Raw genomic sequence first — 19,292 nt, forward strand, 5'->3', positions numbered from 1 at the left:
TGAAACTATTCTCATTTTGCCAAATGGTTTGTGATTTACTACTGTAAAGCACTGTAGGAGATATGAACCAGGAATTGCACATAAAATGAAAGTCCAGATAATAACTTAATCTTTTCTTTGGGGGTAGAAAACAAGGAAAGATAGAGAAAAGCTGTTGACAAAAATCACTGACAAAAAAAATCAGTTAATGCAACATTTCTGTTAGTGATATTTAGATCCTTAGATCCCTAAAAAAAAAAAAAAAAAAGGCATGACATAAGGTGTTTGCCAACACAACCACTGTTCTCCTTTGGGCAGTGATTCAGTGTGCCATTGCACACGTTTTCACTCTGCCCTTACAGGCTGTGCGCAGCCTCTGAGAGCAGGACACACAACATCTACCACAGATTTATCCCTGTGAAGGCCAATCCTGTGTTTAGGTGAAGCTGCACTGGACAGACAGACGCTACCTATATCTTTGTGGTCAGCCATGGAGCCTACTCCTCACATACAACAAACTTCCTCACACTTTTTCTTTCTAAAGCCTAAAAAAATTCCTTTTAAAGACTTCTTAAACCTCTTATTTAAATTCTACACATGGACCTCACCTTATTGCTGACAATCTTCATAACCTGAAGAACTTTATGCTGTTTTTAACTAAGTCCACTAAAACAAAGAATGAAACTGCGCTGCATGCAAATTACTCCTAATGGCTCTCTTCAGGTGTGTGCATGGGAAACAAAGGTTTATATTTAACACTCCACTTCATAGTCTTCACAGTTGGAGTTCACTCAGATTAACACACTCAAACGGCAAAGGCAACACGGCAAAACTAACTGTCCGTTAATGAAGTTCAGGCAGGCATTAAAACTCCTTTAACCTGAGCAGCTATTATTCAAAACCAAGTGTAGCATGCCGAAGTCCTCACAAAACATTTCCAAAGATACTAACTTTGTAAGCACTCTCTCTTCCTGAGAAAACAAAGCCTATTAGGGCAACTACACACAGGCCTTTGCGGTCTTCTCCCTTTACCCAGTGTGAGGCACAACCCAGGTAGTGCTCAAACACAGTGAAAGCCAGTTTGCACCCACGCGACTTTTGGAGGCTGCAAGTCACCCGTATAGTAAATAACCTAGCGACCCAACAGCGCCTGGCGGCTCCTGCTCGCCCAGCGGGGCCCAGGGCCGCTGGCGGACGCCCTGCCCTGCCCTGCCCTGCCCTGCCCTGCCCTGCCCTGCCGCGGGGCTCCCGAGGCGGCTCCGCTCCGCGTCGCGCCACGCCGGGCCGAGCCGGGCCGGGCCGGGCCGGGCCGGGCCGGGCCGGTCCTCTCCTCCGCTCCGCTCCGGCCGCCCCGGGCCCCGAGGGCCGCCCGGCTGCGGCAGCCGCGGCACCGGCGGGGGGCGGGGAGCGGGGAGCAGGCCGCGGCGGGGAGGGCGGGCGCGGCGGCGCATGATGAAATTTCTCCCGGGGTTTCAGCAGGCGGCGGCGGGGCGGAGCCGGCGGCTCGCACTGGCTGCCGCGCCCCGGGCGGAGCCGCCTTCCTACCCGCGCGTGTTCCGCAGCGAACACGGCAGCTCCCTCCGCGCCGGCGGGCACCACCGGGTAGGCGCCGGGCGGCGGCGGCTTTGCCCCGCTGCCGCCGCGGGGCTGCGCCGGGCGGGCGGCGGCGCGGGGAGAGGCGGCGCGGGCGGGCAGGGGCCGGGCCGCGGGGCGGGTGGGCGGCCTGGCCGCTCCCCCGCGGGGGTCGGCGGGGCCGGGGCGCCGCGGCAGCCGGAGGGAAGCGGCGGCGGAGGCGGCGGGCGGCGCGGGGTCCCGGCGCCCCGGCGCGGCATGGCGCTCGCCATGCGCTCCGGCGTGAGTCACGCTGGCGGCGAGGTGCCTCATCCGCGCTTGGAGTGGGGGGGTGGGGAGGAAAAAGACATTTTCGCCCTTTGAAATTTCCTGCAGCAAAGCCGAGTAGCCCCGGTGCTCGGCGTGGCTTTAGCAGTCGTGCTCGCCTTGTCTTTAAGTTCACGGAAGAGCTAGGCCAGCCGCGGGGGAAATGGTGTGTTACGCGCGCCGGGCGGGAAGTCCTACCTAAAATGCCGAATTGGGGGGGGGGGGGGGAGGGGGAATGGAGCACGCGGGCAAAACCTGCTCGCTCGGTGTGTTTGCTCCTGCCTGCGCTTGGGTTGCTCGGGAGGGCTGGGGGTGGCGGGAAGCCCCGGGACGCACCACGTGGCAGCCCCCTCCGTGCTTCCGCGGCGCTGGAGCCAGCCCTCCGGGGCGGTTTGGGAAGCAGCTCTCTGCGCCCCCCGCCCCGGCTGCCCCCCCCGGCTGCCCGCGGCGCGGGGCCCGGCCCTCCCTGCGGGTAAGCCCGGCTTGCTCAGGCGCCGCTCTGCGCCCTCTCTGTCCGCCGAGCGCGTGGATGGATGGATGGAAAAACCTGTCCCCGGATAACTAACTGTAAACAAAACTCGATGTGGTTGTGTCTGAAGTGAAGGAGAAGTACTTGGATTAGTTTAGTTTATAGCCCTCGGGTTGCCTTCGTGCCTTCATAAATTGCAGCAAAAGGAGAACGGCTCTTATGAAAGAGTTGAAATGTTTCTCTTGACCTGATGTTACTTCACGAGATCATATCCAACACCTGATAGTGACTTATTATATTTGCGCTCTGTAAAATGTGTAAGCACCAATGGTATACCTAAGGTTGAACTGAAACCTAATTTCATGGGCTGTACAAGGGTTGCTCATCATATCCTGGGTAAACTGGGTTTTACCTTGTGTCAGTAAAGCCTGCTGTTCTCTTGATGAGTTTTCTTGATAGTTCAGTAGTCCATGTTCAAAAAGTCTGTCTATGCTCCCTAGGTATCATCTCTTGTTTATCACGTTCATGTTTTTATTGCACAGGTTCTGTGTTTTTAGGTAGCTCAACAGCTTCCCCATGTGTGGCATCTGGGCGCTGTTTGGCAGCGATGAATGCCTTTCTGTCCAGTGCCTAAGTGCCATGAAGATCGCGCACAGGGGCCCCGACGCCTTTCGGTTCGAGAACGTCAATGGATTCACCAACTGCTGTTTTGGTTTCCACCGCCTGGCAGTCGTTGATCAGTTGTATGGCATGCAGCCTATCCGAGTGAAGAAATTTCCATATCTGTGGCTGTGTTACAATGGGGAAATCTACAATTTTAAACAGGTAAAAGTGTTACATGGGTCATACTGTGTTTTCTTTTCTAAATATCCACTAGTTTTAAGATAAAATGGTTTAAAACATGGGCTAGAATACCAGAAAAATAATAATAATAAAAAAGCTCATCAAATATTTAGTATTTAAAAGCAATAAATTATCTGGATGAACTGTGGCAGTAAGGTGACTTACAATGCAACACACTTAGCCTTTCATACTGAAAAAATAACTTTTTAATTGACAAGAGGGAAATAAGTATTTATAGCTTTAGGTTTGATCAGTGTTTCAGTAGGCCACAATAATACTTAGGTGTCTGCAGCTTAAGGCAGATGCTTGCTGGGATTTTTTCATAGCCACCTAAGCAAATCTCTTAGGCATTCTGGGGGCAAAAACAATCAGCAGCTCAGTACGTACTTCCTCAGGAGTCTAGATGTCCCTGATAGGAGGTATGATACTGTTGCTTAGCATCATGTGTGCCATAGTCCCAGGGCTAAGGTTATCTGCTCTGCCTGTGCTAGACTTGCAAGGGGAGGTGATTCAGAACATCCACGTTTGGGGTATAAAGTAACCGATTTACACTTCTAACTGTTTCTGAATCATGCTGAAACTGAATGCTTAAATTGGATCATAAGTTGAGCAGCAGAGTTAGAGATGTATGAATAATCTCAGATGTCTTAGTGTTTCTAACATTTGAGATTTTTGAAGTCTGGTTTACATTGATGTCAATTCCCATTTCAGTCAAATCCCCAATAATTCCTTTTTTTTTTTTTTTTCCTTTAAATATCTGGCTGTTTGGAAGGTGAGATGTACAGCAAGACAAAGTGTATGTGAAATGTATCATACCAGCAGTCTGTGTCTTGCTGTGTTTTGCATTGTCTTTTCCGCTGTTGAAAGCAGTAAGGTTTATTCTCAGTCACGCTACACACTGAATCCTATGTGGAATTTATTCAAAACTTTCATTATGGTCAGCAGGAATTTATTCACTTGTTTTCATTATGTTATATGCCTTCTTCCTTTATAAAGGGATTTTTCTTTCATGTTTTCAGCTACAAATAGGTGGCTGAAACCTACCTAGAAAAGAACCATTGATGAAGCACTCATTTTGTTTAGGGCAATGACTTATTTATTAACTCAGTTTGGGCCAAGACTTTGCCCTATAAACAAAAATTAAACCAAAGAACAGTAGTTAAAAATGTGAAAACACTGGTTAGGTGGGGCTTCTTGGCTTTTTAGTGTTTTATTCCCCCTCACCCCCTGGTGTCTGGTAGATGCTGAAAGTACTTTAAAGGTAATATCAGAAGAACATGAAGTATATTTGGTCTGACTTCGTCTGGCAGTTAATTTCTTCCTCCTCTACTCCATCTGGACAGGCAGAGTAAAGAAGCTAGTTAGTGGAGGAAGATAAGAAGAAATTCAGTGTGAATGAAGAAGCAGTGCAGAGCTGCAGTAGCTGCGTAGGGAAAACAAAGTTTGTTTCCAAAGTCCTTTACTCCACAGAGACGTGATCAGTGTTACATGTCTGGTGTGTGTGTGTGGTTGGTTTTTTTTGTTGTTGGTTTTTTTTTAGTAAATGTCACTGTCTCTATCTGATAAGAAAGCGTCACTGAGAGATTTGAGACCACAAAAAATGATGTCTCTGTTTCCGGGCCTATTTTGGGGTAATGGGTGGGACTTTTAGAAACAGTGGCTGCCTGCTTCAGCCATTTGTCTGTGGGAGATGGGGAGGTCAGTATTTCTGAAAACCAGGGTCTCGTGTTTGCAGTTTTACATCCCCAAATAGAAAAGTATCCCTGAAAACTTTCCCTGACAAGAATTGCTTAAGACTGCAGAGTAAATCTGCATTACCTGAGAGGAGATCCTGGATAATATTTTGAATACAGAAGCATCACTTTCTTCTTCTGCTGAAATGTTCAGGTAACTTACATAAAAGTAACTTGCGTTGTTGTATTAAACAAGTACGAGAGTGGGTTTTTTTCTTAATTGATAAACAGTCAGTGTTTGCAAATGCTTATTTGTGTTTTCCTTTCTATCTTTTCTTAGCTGCAGAAGCAATTTGGATTTGAATATCAGACGTTAGTGGATGGTGAGGTTATCCTTCATCTTTACAACAGAGGAGGAATAGAACAAACAGCTTGCATGCTAGATGGTGTATTTGCTTTCATCCTTCTGGACACAGCAAACAGAAAAGTGTTTTTGGCAAGAGATACGTATGGGGTCAGACCACTTTTTAAGGTGCTGACTGATGATGGATTTTTGGGTGTCTGTTCTGAGGCAAAAGGTAAGAACAGTTGTGTTTAGTGCCTAAATAATCTTAGGTGTTGTTGCTGGAGAGAAACCTCTTTGTTATGCTCTCCTTCTAAGCCTGAAGAGAAAGTAAACTGTATGTTCAGTAAGAAATGAACCGTATTTAGTGGCATAAAATAAAGTAACACATCATTGAAACAAAAACACCACAGATGGGGTAAACCTCTGAAGATGTCTTATGGTCCTTGATATCCCTAAAATAACTCACTTATTTCATTTTGTAATTCTTCATATTCTGGTATCGTAACAATATTGAAACCAAAATGTTTAATATAACTCCAAAGTTGAATGTAGTGTATAGAGTTAGACTCTGTTATGGTAAATGAGGTTAGAATTTGTTCCTGGGATTTTATGGTGAACTGGGAAATAGCTCTATAAGAACTGCTAATCTTTAAAAGCCAAGAATGCTACAAACCTACCGAAACTTTCTGCGGCTTTGGTAACTTTTCTACTGAAGTTTTTTTTTACTTTTGAGATGACACATTTTTTGAAAAGTAATTGTCACTAGTCTCAACGCTCAAACAAACTCAAAACAATGCCAAACAGGAACTCATTGACTCAAATGCAAAATCAAGAACTTTTTTCATGTTTACTTGTGCCTCACATTCATTGTATATCAATTTTGTTGTCAGACTCCAAAGTAGGTCAATCTCTCTAATAGCAGAAGTAAGTGGTAGTAAATCTGTACCATCTCTGCTTCTTGGGAGAGAATAAGGGAAGAGAATATTTTAAGAAATGTGTCTCATAAAAATTACAGAGTTTTACCATTCCCCTTGTAAAAGCAAGACAGTAACTTTTCTGTGGAGTTGTTCAAGTAGCATCCAGGTGGCCAACTGGTGCAAAACAGTTCCCCCCCCCCCCCCCCCCCCCAGTAGAATGGAAATGAGATATGGCCACAAGTCTTGATTCCTGGTGTTCATTAGCAGCAGTATGGATCAGTCTGGAACTAATGAGTTATGAAATCACTAAATTAATGTCAATCACTTTAGTGATGTGGTTTCATTACAAACCTCTTGTCAGATTGACTGCACTTAAATATAAACCAGCTATCGACTGTCATGTGAATTCTCATAAGCATATTACATCTTCACCTGGTCATCGTAATAGTGAGTTAGAGAAGAGCTCTTCTAAGTACTCACAGGAATAAAGTGCTGCTTACCAATTAGTAAAAGCTTGCTTTCTCTGTTATCTGCCTCAGCTTGGGATGGCTAAAACCTGGTGTGCAACCTGCCAGAAGTAGAATCAGGCTCCATAGTGGCAGAGTTGTGTCCCCCACTTTCCGAGTGAAAGATCTCTAATCACTAGGTACTTTACAAAAAGGAGAGGTAGCTTTTTGTCACCAGATTTCCTAAATCCCACATCTTCAGAAGACTACCAGTTCAGAGAGCTAGGGTGATCCTGTGTGGCTGCAAGCCAGTCCCTACGTGCTGGAGAAGATGGACGTTCAGGCCTCTACTTGTCATTAGTGTTGCCTTCCACTGATGAGCTTCTTTCTTGCTGCAGCAGTATTTTATTGGCCCTTTCTGGATTCTGTACATCTCGCTGGGCTGCATGGAGGGACCTAACGCTTTGTTTTGGCCTCTAAATATCTGAAAGCAAACTGCTGTGTTATCTGTACTGCCACATACACTGGCATTGCTCTCTCAACCCACGCAGCAGCTGAGGAATCCTGAGACATTGCTTTCCGCTCCCCCCATCTCTGTGTCAGCCAGGGCAGACTCAGACTTAAAATGTTAATTTTACACCAGACTTATGTTTTGTAGAAGATATTTATATATGGTTTTAGTACAGGGGCTGTTGGGTGAGGTACAACATAACCATCCTAGATTAAAAATTTTTAGACTTTTTTTTTTCATTGTCTCTATAGGACTTACCAACTTAAAACATTCAACATCCTTCTGTCCTAAAGTGGAACCGTTTCTTCCGGGTCATTATGAAGTGCTGGATTTAAAGCCCACTGGCAAGGTTGCATCAGTAGAAATAGTAAAATTTCATAGTTATAAAGATGAACCACTCCATGCTGCTTATGATACAGTGGAAAATCTGCCTTCAGGTAATACAGCAAAACAATTGCTATTTATTCTGATTAAAGTGGAAAAATGATAATCTTTGAATATGAAAATTGCTTGGGTTTAAAAAAAAGTGTCACTTGAAAAATTTGAAAGAACCTTTATAAAATGGGAACTTAATACTTGAGAATTCACATTGTAGGTAGTCATGTAGAAAGATACTTGAACTTACATATCCTCATAGTCAAAGGAAATGCAGACAGATATCTCTTTTTTTCGAAATTGCATAAGCCAGCATAAGTGCATAAGCCACTTTGATTTTTTTTTTTTTTTTTTTTTTTTTCCTGGGCAGCTTTTGATCTTGAAACAGTGAAAAGCAACATCCGTATTCTGTTTGAAAATGCTGTTAGAAAACGTCTGATGGCTCACAGAAGGATTGGCTGCCTTTTGTCAGGTAAGTAGCAAGAATCACAATGATTGTGTGTCTCCTCTCTCCTCCTTCACCCACCATCTACCAATTAGAAGAAAGTATACTGGCTGTTCTGCAATGTGTCTGCAATATGCCTGAAGTGATCTGAATCTTCATTTGCTTTCTTAGTTACAAAGAACTCATTAGTTTTTCATAAAATCATTCAGTTTACAAATATTTGGAAGGTCTTATGCTTTTAAAATTGACTGTGGGCTGGGATGTCGGATTGTTGAGAAACTGACCATTTTTAACTAAAAAGAAATATAATACTCTATTGAGAAATCATCTAACATACACTTAAACATACACAATTGACACCTAGGTCAGTGTCTAGAAAGAAAACTTAATCATTACATTCACTTTGCACTAAATGAGCCTAGAGGAAAGCCTTGGCATGTTTCAGATAGCAGGAGGAACTGAGCTTCTTAATTGTCATCTTTTGTGCTTTAGCCTCCATTCTAGACTGCCTTTAATTTACCAAATTAGAGGGGCAACTGGACCAAAACTCTTTTATTACACTGTTCTTCAGGTGAGGTAATAGTTTGTGGTACAGGAAGTTGTTCACTGACTTAGCTGATCAATGCTGTGATCTGATGGTACAGTATTACAGAGGTACCTTAAAGAGATAAGGCTTTGTAGCCAAGAGACTGACATTTTTCTTACTGTGTTTTTGTAACACTTGTAGTCAGAGTTCTGATATGCTGTTCATGCATGCATTGAATGTGAATGATTACGCTAATTTATTGTGCACCCTATTAACTGCGCATTCGAATGAGAGAGGATGAACAAGGTGTTACTGTTGGACCGTTTCCTTAGGATGGCGTCATAAAAAAAATAGGAGGGAGGTAAATGAAACAGAGCCATGTTTCATATATCAAATTAGAAGACCGTCAGCAGCTCCTCAGATCCACATGCCTACTGCTGTCTATTAGTAGTGAAACTAAGCACCCATGTATGTATAACACTGGAAGATCTCAGTGCTTCACAATTCTGAATGTTTGGAGCATCACTGATAGAGAAGTGCTTTTTTTCTCCAATCACAAAGGGAGTTCCTCAACTTCACCATAGAAGCTGAGGTTTTGATTTCCCCAATTTCCAAGTCCCAAGCTGTCAGTTTGATTTCTGTGCTCACCTTTTCTCGGACAGCCTGTAATTTCTGCAGAAGGAAAATTCTGACTAGGGAGCGTGCCCACAAAGGAGATCAGGGTGGGAATGGATGCTAATGCACTCTGCTGACAAACCACATACTGTAGGAAACAGAAGAGGGTTTTGTGTTGCTCTTGTTAGAACAGCAGGAAGGGGTGGGAGAACGGGTATCATGCTCTGCTCAGTACTTCAAAGGGGAGCAGCAGGTTGAAGTATTTGGGGATTAGCAGAACTAGCTAATGAGAATAAAAAGGTGGAGCTTCAGAATATAGCTGGGCACCTTGTGTGTGCCTTGGGGTTTCTTTGTTTTCCAAACTTTTCTAATCCCTCCTCCCATCCTCCTCTGGGAAGGAAGAGGAGGGGAAAAAAAAAAAGAATGTCACTAGTGAACCTTTTCACTTTGAAGTGATGTTTCAAAAATTAATTTCACCTCAAATGTTAAATATGCTTTTGAAAAATGACCAAGGAAGAGTGGAATCCTTACACTAAATGTTTTGTTCTTTGCTCTTTTGCTGTTGCTTGACTTTAGCGTCATTCTATTTGATCCAAACAGCAAATCAAAAAGAATAGTTATATAGTTCTATTAATAGATTATCAAATGTTTAGGTATGAAGAGGATGGAGAGAGCAGTTTTGAAGTATGGAGGATAAATCCCATTATAGCGGATTTGGGAAGGAGCATGTTCCATAGTGGCACAGTGATTTCAGAACAACTTTGTACCTTAAAGCAAGGTTTCTGTTAATGTTTCTGACATCAAAAGTACCAGTAACTGTTACTAATGATATTCCACGGTCACCTTATTAAGCAAAGGTAAATGTGCACTTGTACAAAGCATGTTTGATTCAGACAGCTTAAAAATGAAGCACACTCATCAGATTCAGAGTCAGTGTTTCTAAAGTGTGTGGGGCAGGAGCCAAACACCTAATAAAATCATTTGTTTGCTTGAAGGGGGCTTGGATTCCAGCTTGGTTGCAGCTGTTCTTCTGAAACTGATGAAAGAAATGAACATCAATTACCCTTTGCAAACCTTCGCAATTGGGATGGAAAACAGTCCTGATGTACTGGCTGCCAGAAAGGTATAGTACATTTGTTTTCAGGTTGTCTAGCACTCACCAACTCGAAACAGCATTTGTATATTAACTGTGCTAACTTCATAGTATAGTATTAATTGTAATACTAAGTATTAGTCATTTGTTTTCTATTATATAAATCAGTTTTCAGTTCATCAGTTAGTACTGCATTTGCTGCTTAGTTAAATCTTACAAAAGAGATAACTTGACCCTTGCCTGTTTTTTCTCTTGCATTTGGAAGATTTTTTTGTGACAGACTCCCACTGCATTGTTATCAAAAGGACTGTATTATAGAGTTGTCTCAGTTCTGCCTCTGAGTTTTAGAGTAAATCACCAGTACTTTCCCATGCTGGCATTTATATATATGTTAATTATGGCAAGTTTTGTTTATATGCTAGCATTTGTATACATGTTAACTACGGTAAGTTACTTAAGAGCCTTGTACAAGTCTAGATACCCTCTTGAGTATCTGGGGTACACTTTGGGTATCCAGGCTGTCATGACTTTTGAGCTGCATTTCTCTTCATAGCAAATATCAAACATATTTAGAGCCACTACAGATTCTGTTATGCTTTGGACAAGCATCTGGATGATCTGTTTTAACCATGGCTGAACACAGTGTAGTTAGCAAAACTCCATTCCCTTTGATGAATGTACCACTGCAAGTCACAGTGGCTGCCACAGTATTGTCTTTTCTTGACCTAATATCATGTAATTCTTAGTGTTTGCAGCAGAAGGGAGCTGATGCTTTCCCACAACGTGTGCATTTAAAAAATGTTTGAATTGAAAAGCAGTGCATTATCATAACCTTTTACGAACAGGTGGCAACGCATATAGGCAGTGAACATCATGAAGTCATATTTAATTCTGAAGAAGGAATTCAGGCAATAGAGGAGGTTATCTTCTCCTTGGAAACATATGATATAACAACAGTAAGAGCTTCAGTTGGTAAGTTTATTAATAATACTCTTTGGTTTATATTATCTGAATATAATTTTATGCAAAACCATGTAGTTGTCTCCTAGATCCTTTAACTGGTAGGACCTGGAAACTAGGATACCCAAGTTCTGTTCCCGTTCTTGTGTAGAATACCACACTGAGGCCAAAACAATTTTTAGTTTCAAAGTTGCTGAATGTATAAAACAAATATCAAGAGCTCTTCATGAAGCTTTGGGGTGAAAAACGAACAGAAAAAATGAATAGTAGAACTAGAAGTCTAGGTTTTCTGGTCTGGTGAGCATGAATCTTGGAGGAAGGGGGGAAATTTACAGGGTATCCAAGGCACTGAATGTTACAGTAGCAGAAAATAGTTAGGGTTACCCTATTCCTTGCACTATTTTAATATTAAGTGATGTATTTCTTGTTACCCTCTAGTAACTCATGTATGCCCAAATCAGGTGGACGTCTTATACTGTAGATTTGATTCTGAGAAATGAAAGAAGTCACTAGCAGCTTCTTATAAAGGGTTGCCAGCCTGATAAGAATGAAAAACCCTAATCTAATATGACCTTCTGTGTAATGCCAGCTACAGAATCTTACCCAGTTACTCTTGTGTCAGCCCAAAACACTGTAAACAAGTTAGTCTTCCAGATAGGCAGGACAGTTTTGAAAAGATGGGCACAGGTCCCTGAGTAGAATTTGACATGAAGACAGGACTTTGCAATGAGAAATACTGAAAACATTTGTTTAAAAAAGACAAAACGGAACAAAACTTTTCAGTTTTGTCATCTTTATTTTTTCTTCTGGATGTTTTTGTTGCTTGGTATGAAGTATGCTGAAACAGATCCCTTATAAAAGACCTCCAATACTTTTGTTATTACAGCACACAGTTTGGAAAGATGTAAAGAGGGGAAGAGCTAATTCTGATTAACAAATAATTCTTTAAAAAAAAAAAAAAACATTCTGGAAAAAAGTACCTCATCCAGTTCAGCCCACAGTGGCAGAGAGTTAAATAGCAACTTTTTTGGTATTTTTGTTCCCCACAGCTAGAAGGTTTGTTCAGAACTGTTCTGCTATTAGACAGGTGCTTAAGTTGTACTTGAGTCAAAAGAACTCTTACATGTGTTTCCATAGGAATCCTCCAGCATTCCCAGTATCCAGGACACACATGGCTTTCTGTTATTTTAATGGCTAAGTATAAGTACACAGTTTAGTTGTATTTGCAGTACTTAGTTTGTATGGCTAGCGATGGTTGTGAACACTGAGATGTTATTTTAGTGTAGTGCAGTTTGCTGCAGAAGAAAGTAGGGTAGGAAAGAAACCTTTACAATGCTAAATTAAAACTGTGCAAGCTGTATATAACATCATGCATATAACTGTATTTGAATAATTTTATACTTTTTTTTTTTAAGGTATGTATCTTGTCTCCAAATATATATGTAAGAAAACGGATAGTGTGGTCATTTTTTCAGGGGAAGGCTCAGATGAGCTGACACAAGGATACATCTATTTTCATAAGGTAAATATATTTGTACAGAAAACCCCACTTGTTTTCCTCTTCAACACAATCTCTACTAAGATTTCCAGGTGTGAAGTTTGAGAGTTGTAATAGCTGTATACTTGCTGAGACTCTCTCCTGAGCCAGCATAAAATCTGAGGGAATCAATGTAATCACTTGAAAAATAACTTTTTTTTTTTTAACTTCAAACTTATTGAGACTGTTATTGCTGGTATGTATTCTTTACTAGCTCTGAGAGCACTTAGATCTTACTTAAGCTCCTGAAAATGAATATGGTCAAAATTGGCTTCTGTATACTTTCAGTAGAGAGTGATTTATTTGCTGAGACATGTGAACAGTTTATACCTTGTATTGTATCTGAGAAGATATTGTGTGCTTATATAAGTAGGCAGCAGGGAGAATCCCAGTAATCAAGTTGCATGCATTTTCCTCACCTCTGAGACTCACTTGGCATGCTTAAATTTGTCACTAGAAGTGTCACAGATTGCTGTGTAGTGATCACTACAACTCCATAGCAGGACAGCAAGTAACTGTTTCCTCCATGCAGCTGTATTAATCTGTGTGCTGCATGCATATGTCTGGTTACAGGCACCCTCTCCTGAAGAAGCTGCAGAAGAAAGTGAGAGGCTTCTGAAAGAGCTCTACCTATTTGATGTGCTTCGTGCAGACAGGACTACTGCAGCCCATGGGTAAAACAGTCTCTTGGATGCTGAGGTCACATGTGATTTAAGAGCCTAAGTGGATCTTAAAAGTCCTGCTGCCATCCAGGAAATTACAACATATCAGAATATTGTGATGCAGGATAATTTTATTCCTACTGGCTAGGCCTAGACTATTTTAGGAGGAACATCAGTCTTTGGAGTAGTAGTAGTAGTTGGGGTGGACCCCATATTGTGCTTGAGCTTGATATCTAATAGAGCTTGAGACACCACCCACTGTGGCAAAACAGACTGTGCTAATGCTCCAGATAATGCTGGCGTTCAGGGTCTCTGTGCTCTGAATGGGTCTGAGGCAAGGTGTGAGGGCTAGGAGTTGACAGGACAGGCAAATCTGGTCTTCAGAGTGATCATCAATCACATTTCTATTGTAAACATTACTAGACAAACTTGCTAGAGAAACTGGTACAGCCAATATTTTACCAAAGAAAAAGTTTTGGCAGGTGAGCAAAGACACGGTGGATTTTGGTGCTGTTTCCTAACAGTAAGGTGGAGGAGGAAGGAAGATTGGTGTCTAATCATGTCTGCTTAGAGTAACTCTTGATTCTAAAGCAAAAGACTGCTGTAGGTTTGTATGCCAAGGTGAAACTGGAGATAAAGCCTGAAGGAATTTGAGCAACAGCAAACCACACTGCAAAACTGGATCCTGTCCTCTGACTGTAGAGGCTGCTGTGTTGCCAACTGATGCGGGAAATATCTTTTGTCTGGGATTGTAATGGTCTTTATAGAAGCAGTGAATTAGAAACATTAATATGCAGAGTTAAGGAAGAAAGACAAAGTTGGGGGGGGAGCTTTTTTGTTTTTTGAAGCTTTAACAAAGAGCAATCTTGAATGTTTATTTCAAAGATCTGATAATGAGCATGCATATGAAGAATTTTAAAAAAAGCAAATACTAAAAGAGAAAGATATACATATTCAGTCAGGGAGCTGACTGTAATAGAGAGGTAGATTAAGATACAGTTTGTGTGATTGTTAACTTAAAGAATCCCCAAATGTACACTGCAGAAAATGGGGTCCATTTACTACAGGAGTCCCTGAAGCAAAAAGAGAATATTGATGAAAAGCTGGGTATAGATGTGAAAGAAGTTGATACCTTCAGCTAAGCAAAGAACTTGCACAGTCAGCAGACTTGCATTGTGTTATTGATCCTGCCACAAAATGACTAGCCTGATTTCTTATAACCTTCTTATGTTTGTTTTCTGTTTTTAAAAAACGCACAGAGTGCAGGATACCTGCTATTTGCCTCATAATTTGTTTTGTGCTGAAAAGATTGGCCACATAGTCAAGGCTAGGAGAAAGGAGAGAAGTACCATACCAGTTACAAAATAAACTGTAGGAAGAGATTTGCAATGCAAATCTTGTATACGTGTACAGGAAACTAAGCCTCAACACTTTGTTGCTGAATGATAATGGTGTGGGTTTTCTGTTGTGTTTTTTTTTTGTCTGTTTGTTTTTTGAGGGGAGGGGGAGGAGTTGGTAAGATGTGTATTTCCTGAAGTAGCTGAAGCTTTTTATCAGAGGAGAAGCTACGGAGGTGATGAGATTTTTAGAGTACAGTATAACATCTCTTTTTGGCTTCAGCAAATAAACATTTCACTTTAAAGCCAGGGTAGCTGAATGTCTCTTGAGGAAGCAGACTGAGAGGGGTTCTTCCTACCAGAGGCAGTTGTAAATTTATTTGGGGCACTCGGTGTCCTCAGAAGCAGTGGTATGTCTGAGAGAATGTAAGCAAAAAGATTTTGTGCACGTACGTCTGCCACTGGCATAGGAGAGAACTTGTGCGTGTACTGCAGAATCAGTAGGAAATAGCTTTAATGCTAGCCATGTGGGGAGGTTCTTGTTTTTTGAAAACACGAACAAATGTGGATTTCAGAAGTGACAGCACTCTGGCCTGTGACATCTTTACAAATGCTGGTGCAAATCCCAGTGGGCAGCTTGCAGATTTTTGGTAGTTTTCTGGGGATGACAGGATTTTTCAGTGTCTTTATGTGGAGCAACAGATGTCACAAATTTTGCAAAATGATTGTAGTTTTTAAATTCATTATATGAGAAGCTGTCCAGCAGATGGCATCATAAATCATTTGAGATCTTTAGTTAATAAATCCCACACAGACAATATACTTAACTTTCCAAACTGATGAATTCAATTGAGATAGTTATGAATATGTAAGTTAAACTTCTGAGTAAAAGCCTTATGTTATGTGAAAGACAGGAAAATGTAAGTGTTATAGAATTTATTAGTTGGTGACTTGCTGGTTCAGTTCAGTGTATCTTCTGTTCTTTTTCCCTGTTTAGTCTTGAACTGAGAGTCCCATTTTTGGATCATCGGTTTACTTCTTACTATTTATCTCTGCCAGCAGAACTGCGAATCCCAAAGGTATGCAAGCCTAGGGTAGGACCCAAATGTAAGCTTACAAATTAACCGATGTACGTTCTAAACATGACTGAACTGCTGAATTCAATGCAAGCCCTCTACTTAAAGCTAAGCACATTAAAAAAAAATATTTTGCTAAATTGTTGGACTGCTGGGTAACCTTTTCTGAACAGACTTCTGAAAGAAAACTATTTCTTCATACAGTGTTTAAAGCAAGATTTTTGTACTGTAGTTCCTAAGGCCCATGGCATTATTTGTTGTTTTGCAAACAGAATGGAATTGAAAAATATCTTTTAAGACAGTCCTTTGAGGATTCCAACTTGCTTCCCAAAGAAATACTCTGGAGACCCAAAGAAGCTTTCAGTGATGGCTTAACATCTGTAAAGAAATCCTGGTTTTCTATTCTTCAGGACTATATTGATCAACAGGTATAATATCACAGATTTTTTGTCTTTCACATTTAGATGTATTGAGATATGGCTTACAAGGAGGGACAGATCATATGCTTTGTTGGGAGAATAAATCTGAGTATTGCAATAACTTGAGCTTTGTGGTGGAAGAGCAAGATAGCTGCAAGATTGTTGTTTAAAATTTATCTGAGCTGCTTGAAGGCATTTAAAATAGTAGATACAAAGAAATACTAGAGCCTGACAGAAATGCCTGTGTAAGGAAGTGAACATCATTTAAGTATCTGGATTACAAATTAGATTGTATGTAGGGAAACACAGTTTCTGGGTTACACATGAAGTGGCTGCTTCAGCTGAAGGCACTTGCATGAACTTTGTGGCTGAGTAGCAGTGTAATGGCTTTATCATGTCCTTGCTTATCTATTTCATTTGTTTTTCCCAGTCATGCTTAGCTAATCCCTTTTTCTTGTTAAAACCTCTCTTTGCATGGCTAGCCAATGGAAACTTACAGTATTTTGGCTTTGAACAAAGGATAATCATCTCCTTTGTGTGCAGAGGTAGCTGAATCACTGAGAGGAAGGAATAACACTCAGTTATACCAGAGTGCCGTGTAACTGGGCCTGTGGACAGGCCCCTGTCTGTCCTGCTACCAGCTGCTTGTACCCAGCTTTCCTTCTCTGCTGTATCCACAGGCAAGAAAGCAGTTGGGTCAGGCCACCGTGTGCTGCCCCTACTAAACCCTGTATTGGTGTAGTAGGGGCAAATTTATGTCATGGCTGTGGGAGGTTAGACAGCATGTTGGCCGTGGAAGCTGCTCTAGAAACTACCTTGACTGGTGCAACTCTTCATCCTCCCTTTCTTCGCCAACCTAGCAACTGCAGGTGTCTTTTACCACTGCATCCCCATGTCTTGTTAAGAGCTTGTCAACAGCTCTGAACTGGAAAAAACAAAATAAAAAACAAAAAAAACAGGAAACCACTTGTGTGGCAAAAGACTGCTTTAAGTTTTTAGAAGTTGTTTTTTTTTTTTTTTTTTCTTTAAACCTATGGCCATTCAGTGTTGAATCCTTGTACACTGAGATGACTTTGCAGCCTAATTTGAATTTTGCATGTGTCTTTAGGTTGATGACCTTCTGTTGGAAAAGGCAGCGGAGAAATATCCTTTCAATCCTCCTAAGACAAAAGAAAGTTATTACTACCGCCAGATCTTTGAAAAGCATTACTCAGGGCAAAGCAGCTGGCTGCCCCACTACTGGATGCCAAGATGGATTAAAGCTACTGATCCTTCTGCTCGCACATTGAAACATTACAAGTCAGCTGCCCAAGAATAGGCTGTTGAAATAATTCCCCAAATGGAAGTGCTGCAAGCAATTTGCATGCACTCTACTTTAAAAAAACAATAGATTATTCAAATCTAAAGCTTAAATGGTTTTTAAGATGTGTTTTGACAATGCTATTGGAAATAAGAGCTCTCTGTGGTTAGTATACTATTACAAAAATCGCCCTGCTGTACCAAAATATTTGGGAAATACTTCGGAAAATTCTATATGGACAAGGAACTATCTTATCTGGCAGCTCTGTTCCTTACGTGACCTTGATTGTATTCACTTGTCCTGTGGTCATTTAATATATTTTAATGTGAGCTCAGTTTTGAGGACTTGAATAAGGTTAAGTGGTGCAAACTGCTGCAGGCCCTCTGTGCAAAGGGGAATTTCACCCTAGCTGTTTAGTGCATTTGTGTACCTGGCTGTGGGATTCAGACAGTCTGTCTGTATATTCTGTTCTGAATATCTAATCATTCCTATGAACCTTGGTCTAGTTTTCAAAAAGTATTTAGATATATAAATATATAACTATGCAGAGGTGCTTACTAGAGGTTATAGTAGTGGTGGTGCAGGGTGGTACTTAATTAATGAGAATCTTATTCATTACTGTAAAACCATCAGTTGGCTGTTTTTGATCTTTTAAATATATCCCTAATCTAAAAATATTGTGACTGTTCTCAAAGAACAGAACAGACAAGAGAAGCCCAGTTATGTCTTTGTTTCCAGTTCAAGAACTTGAATTTTTAAATATATGGACTTTATTTTTTTTAATGTATTTATTCTGCTTGAAAACAGAGTGTTAATTGCTTGATTTGTGTTAGTCTGATGGAAGTTGCATGACTAATTATTTCAAAAAATTTTTTTACTTATTGTGAGAATAAGTGTTTCCACCTGTATGTTGGAAAGGCAGGCTGTGTTGCTGCTCACCTCCATCTGGCCAACGTTGTGAATGAAAAAGCACTGTTAATCATAGATTTTAGTCAGGCAAAGCACCATTGAAGATAATGGGACTGGACACCTTTCTTGGAAGAATGAAAAAGAGGTTTCTTCAGAAACTGTAAGAATTTTTAATACCCTGCAGGGAAAAAAAAAAGCTTTTTACCTGCAACATCTTTTTATTAATTCATTAGGGGTGAAGGCTGCTTTTATAAATGTAACTTGAACATGAGGGTGGTTTAAAAAATATACATGAATGCTATAGATTGACTTCATTAACATTGTGCTCTTCATGAAGACAGTAATCTAGTTTTATTTTCCTCTTGTCTTGGAAACTAAAGTCAATTGCTATTTAAAAGATAAAATATAAGCAATCCTGGTTAAAAATCTTTATAAAAGAGTGATTGTCTATTTATTACTTTCTGTGCTGCATTTGAATCTCTATTTCAGACATCTTATCACAACCTCTCGGTGGTGCCCTGGGACCCGTGAACTGTCCATGTGAACTGTCCAGCTTTACTTGTAGTGGCTGTATTTTGACATGAACAAACACATGCTAGTTATTCATGAATATGTGATAAATAAGAGGGTATGTTCCTGCAGACTTCTTGACCTAAGGGTCATGTGTATGTGGTTTTAGGTTTTCTTTGAAGAAGCAAAGTATGTTTTGATTGGAGGAATATGAAGTACTGATGTGGTACTGATGTGTAAAGAGAAGACTTACAATTCACTGTAAACTTCCCAAGACTCACATAGCAAGAGGACAGCATTTGCCTAAAATAAAAATAGGCTCAACTCATTTGCTGGTCATTACTCTAATGTGCTTTTTGTGCAAAATTGCTCACTTCTTGCTCTCTAGCTTTATTTCAGAAGTAGGTACCAGGCTGCTTGGGGAAAAAATAATATTGTGGAAAAGCCAAGTATTCAGGGAAAGCCA

General features: G+C 41.0%; 1 protein-coding gene across 4 annotated transcripts; it reads left to right on the forward strand.

Moving 5' to 3' along the window:
• The first annotated feature begins 1,525 nt into the window (after nt 1-1,525).
• Nucleotides 1,526-18,400, forward strand: ASNS (asparagine synthetase (glutamine-hydrolyzing)). Of its 4 annotated transcripts, none has more exons than XM_067291664.1 (12): nt 1,526-1,581; nt 2,869-3,151; nt 5,183-5,420; nt 7,314-7,499; nt 7,808-7,909; nt 10,019-10,146; nt 10,962-11,088; nt 12,492-12,598; nt 13,187-13,287; nt 15,610-15,691; nt 15,961-16,116; nt 17,216-18,400. In XM_067291664.1, the coding sequence occupies exons 2-12, from the start codon at nt 2,903-2,905 to the stop codon at nt 17,423-17,425; spliced, it is 1,686 nt and encodes a 561-aa protein (XP_067147765.1). In that variant the 5' UTR covers nt 1,526-1,581; nt 2,869-2,902; the 3' UTR covers nt 17,426-18,400. The 4 variants fall into 4 exon arrangements, with proteins under 4 accessions (XP_067147765.1, XP_067147768.1, XP_067147767.1 ...); XM_067291667.1 differs by having other exon boundaries at nt 12,552-12,598; XM_067291666.1 differs by having other exon boundaries at nt 1,532-1,581; nt 2,884-3,151.
• The last annotated feature ends 892 nt before the right edge of the window (nt 18,401-19,292 follow it).

This window comes from Apteryx mantelli, chromosome 2 (genome assembly GCF_036417845.1).
Source record: "Apteryx mantelli isolate bAptMan1 chromosome 2, bAptMan1.hap1, whole genome shotgun sequence".
NCBI classification, from domain to species: Eukaryota; Metazoa; Chordata; class Aves; order Apterygiformes; family Apterygidae; genus Apteryx; species Apteryx mantelli.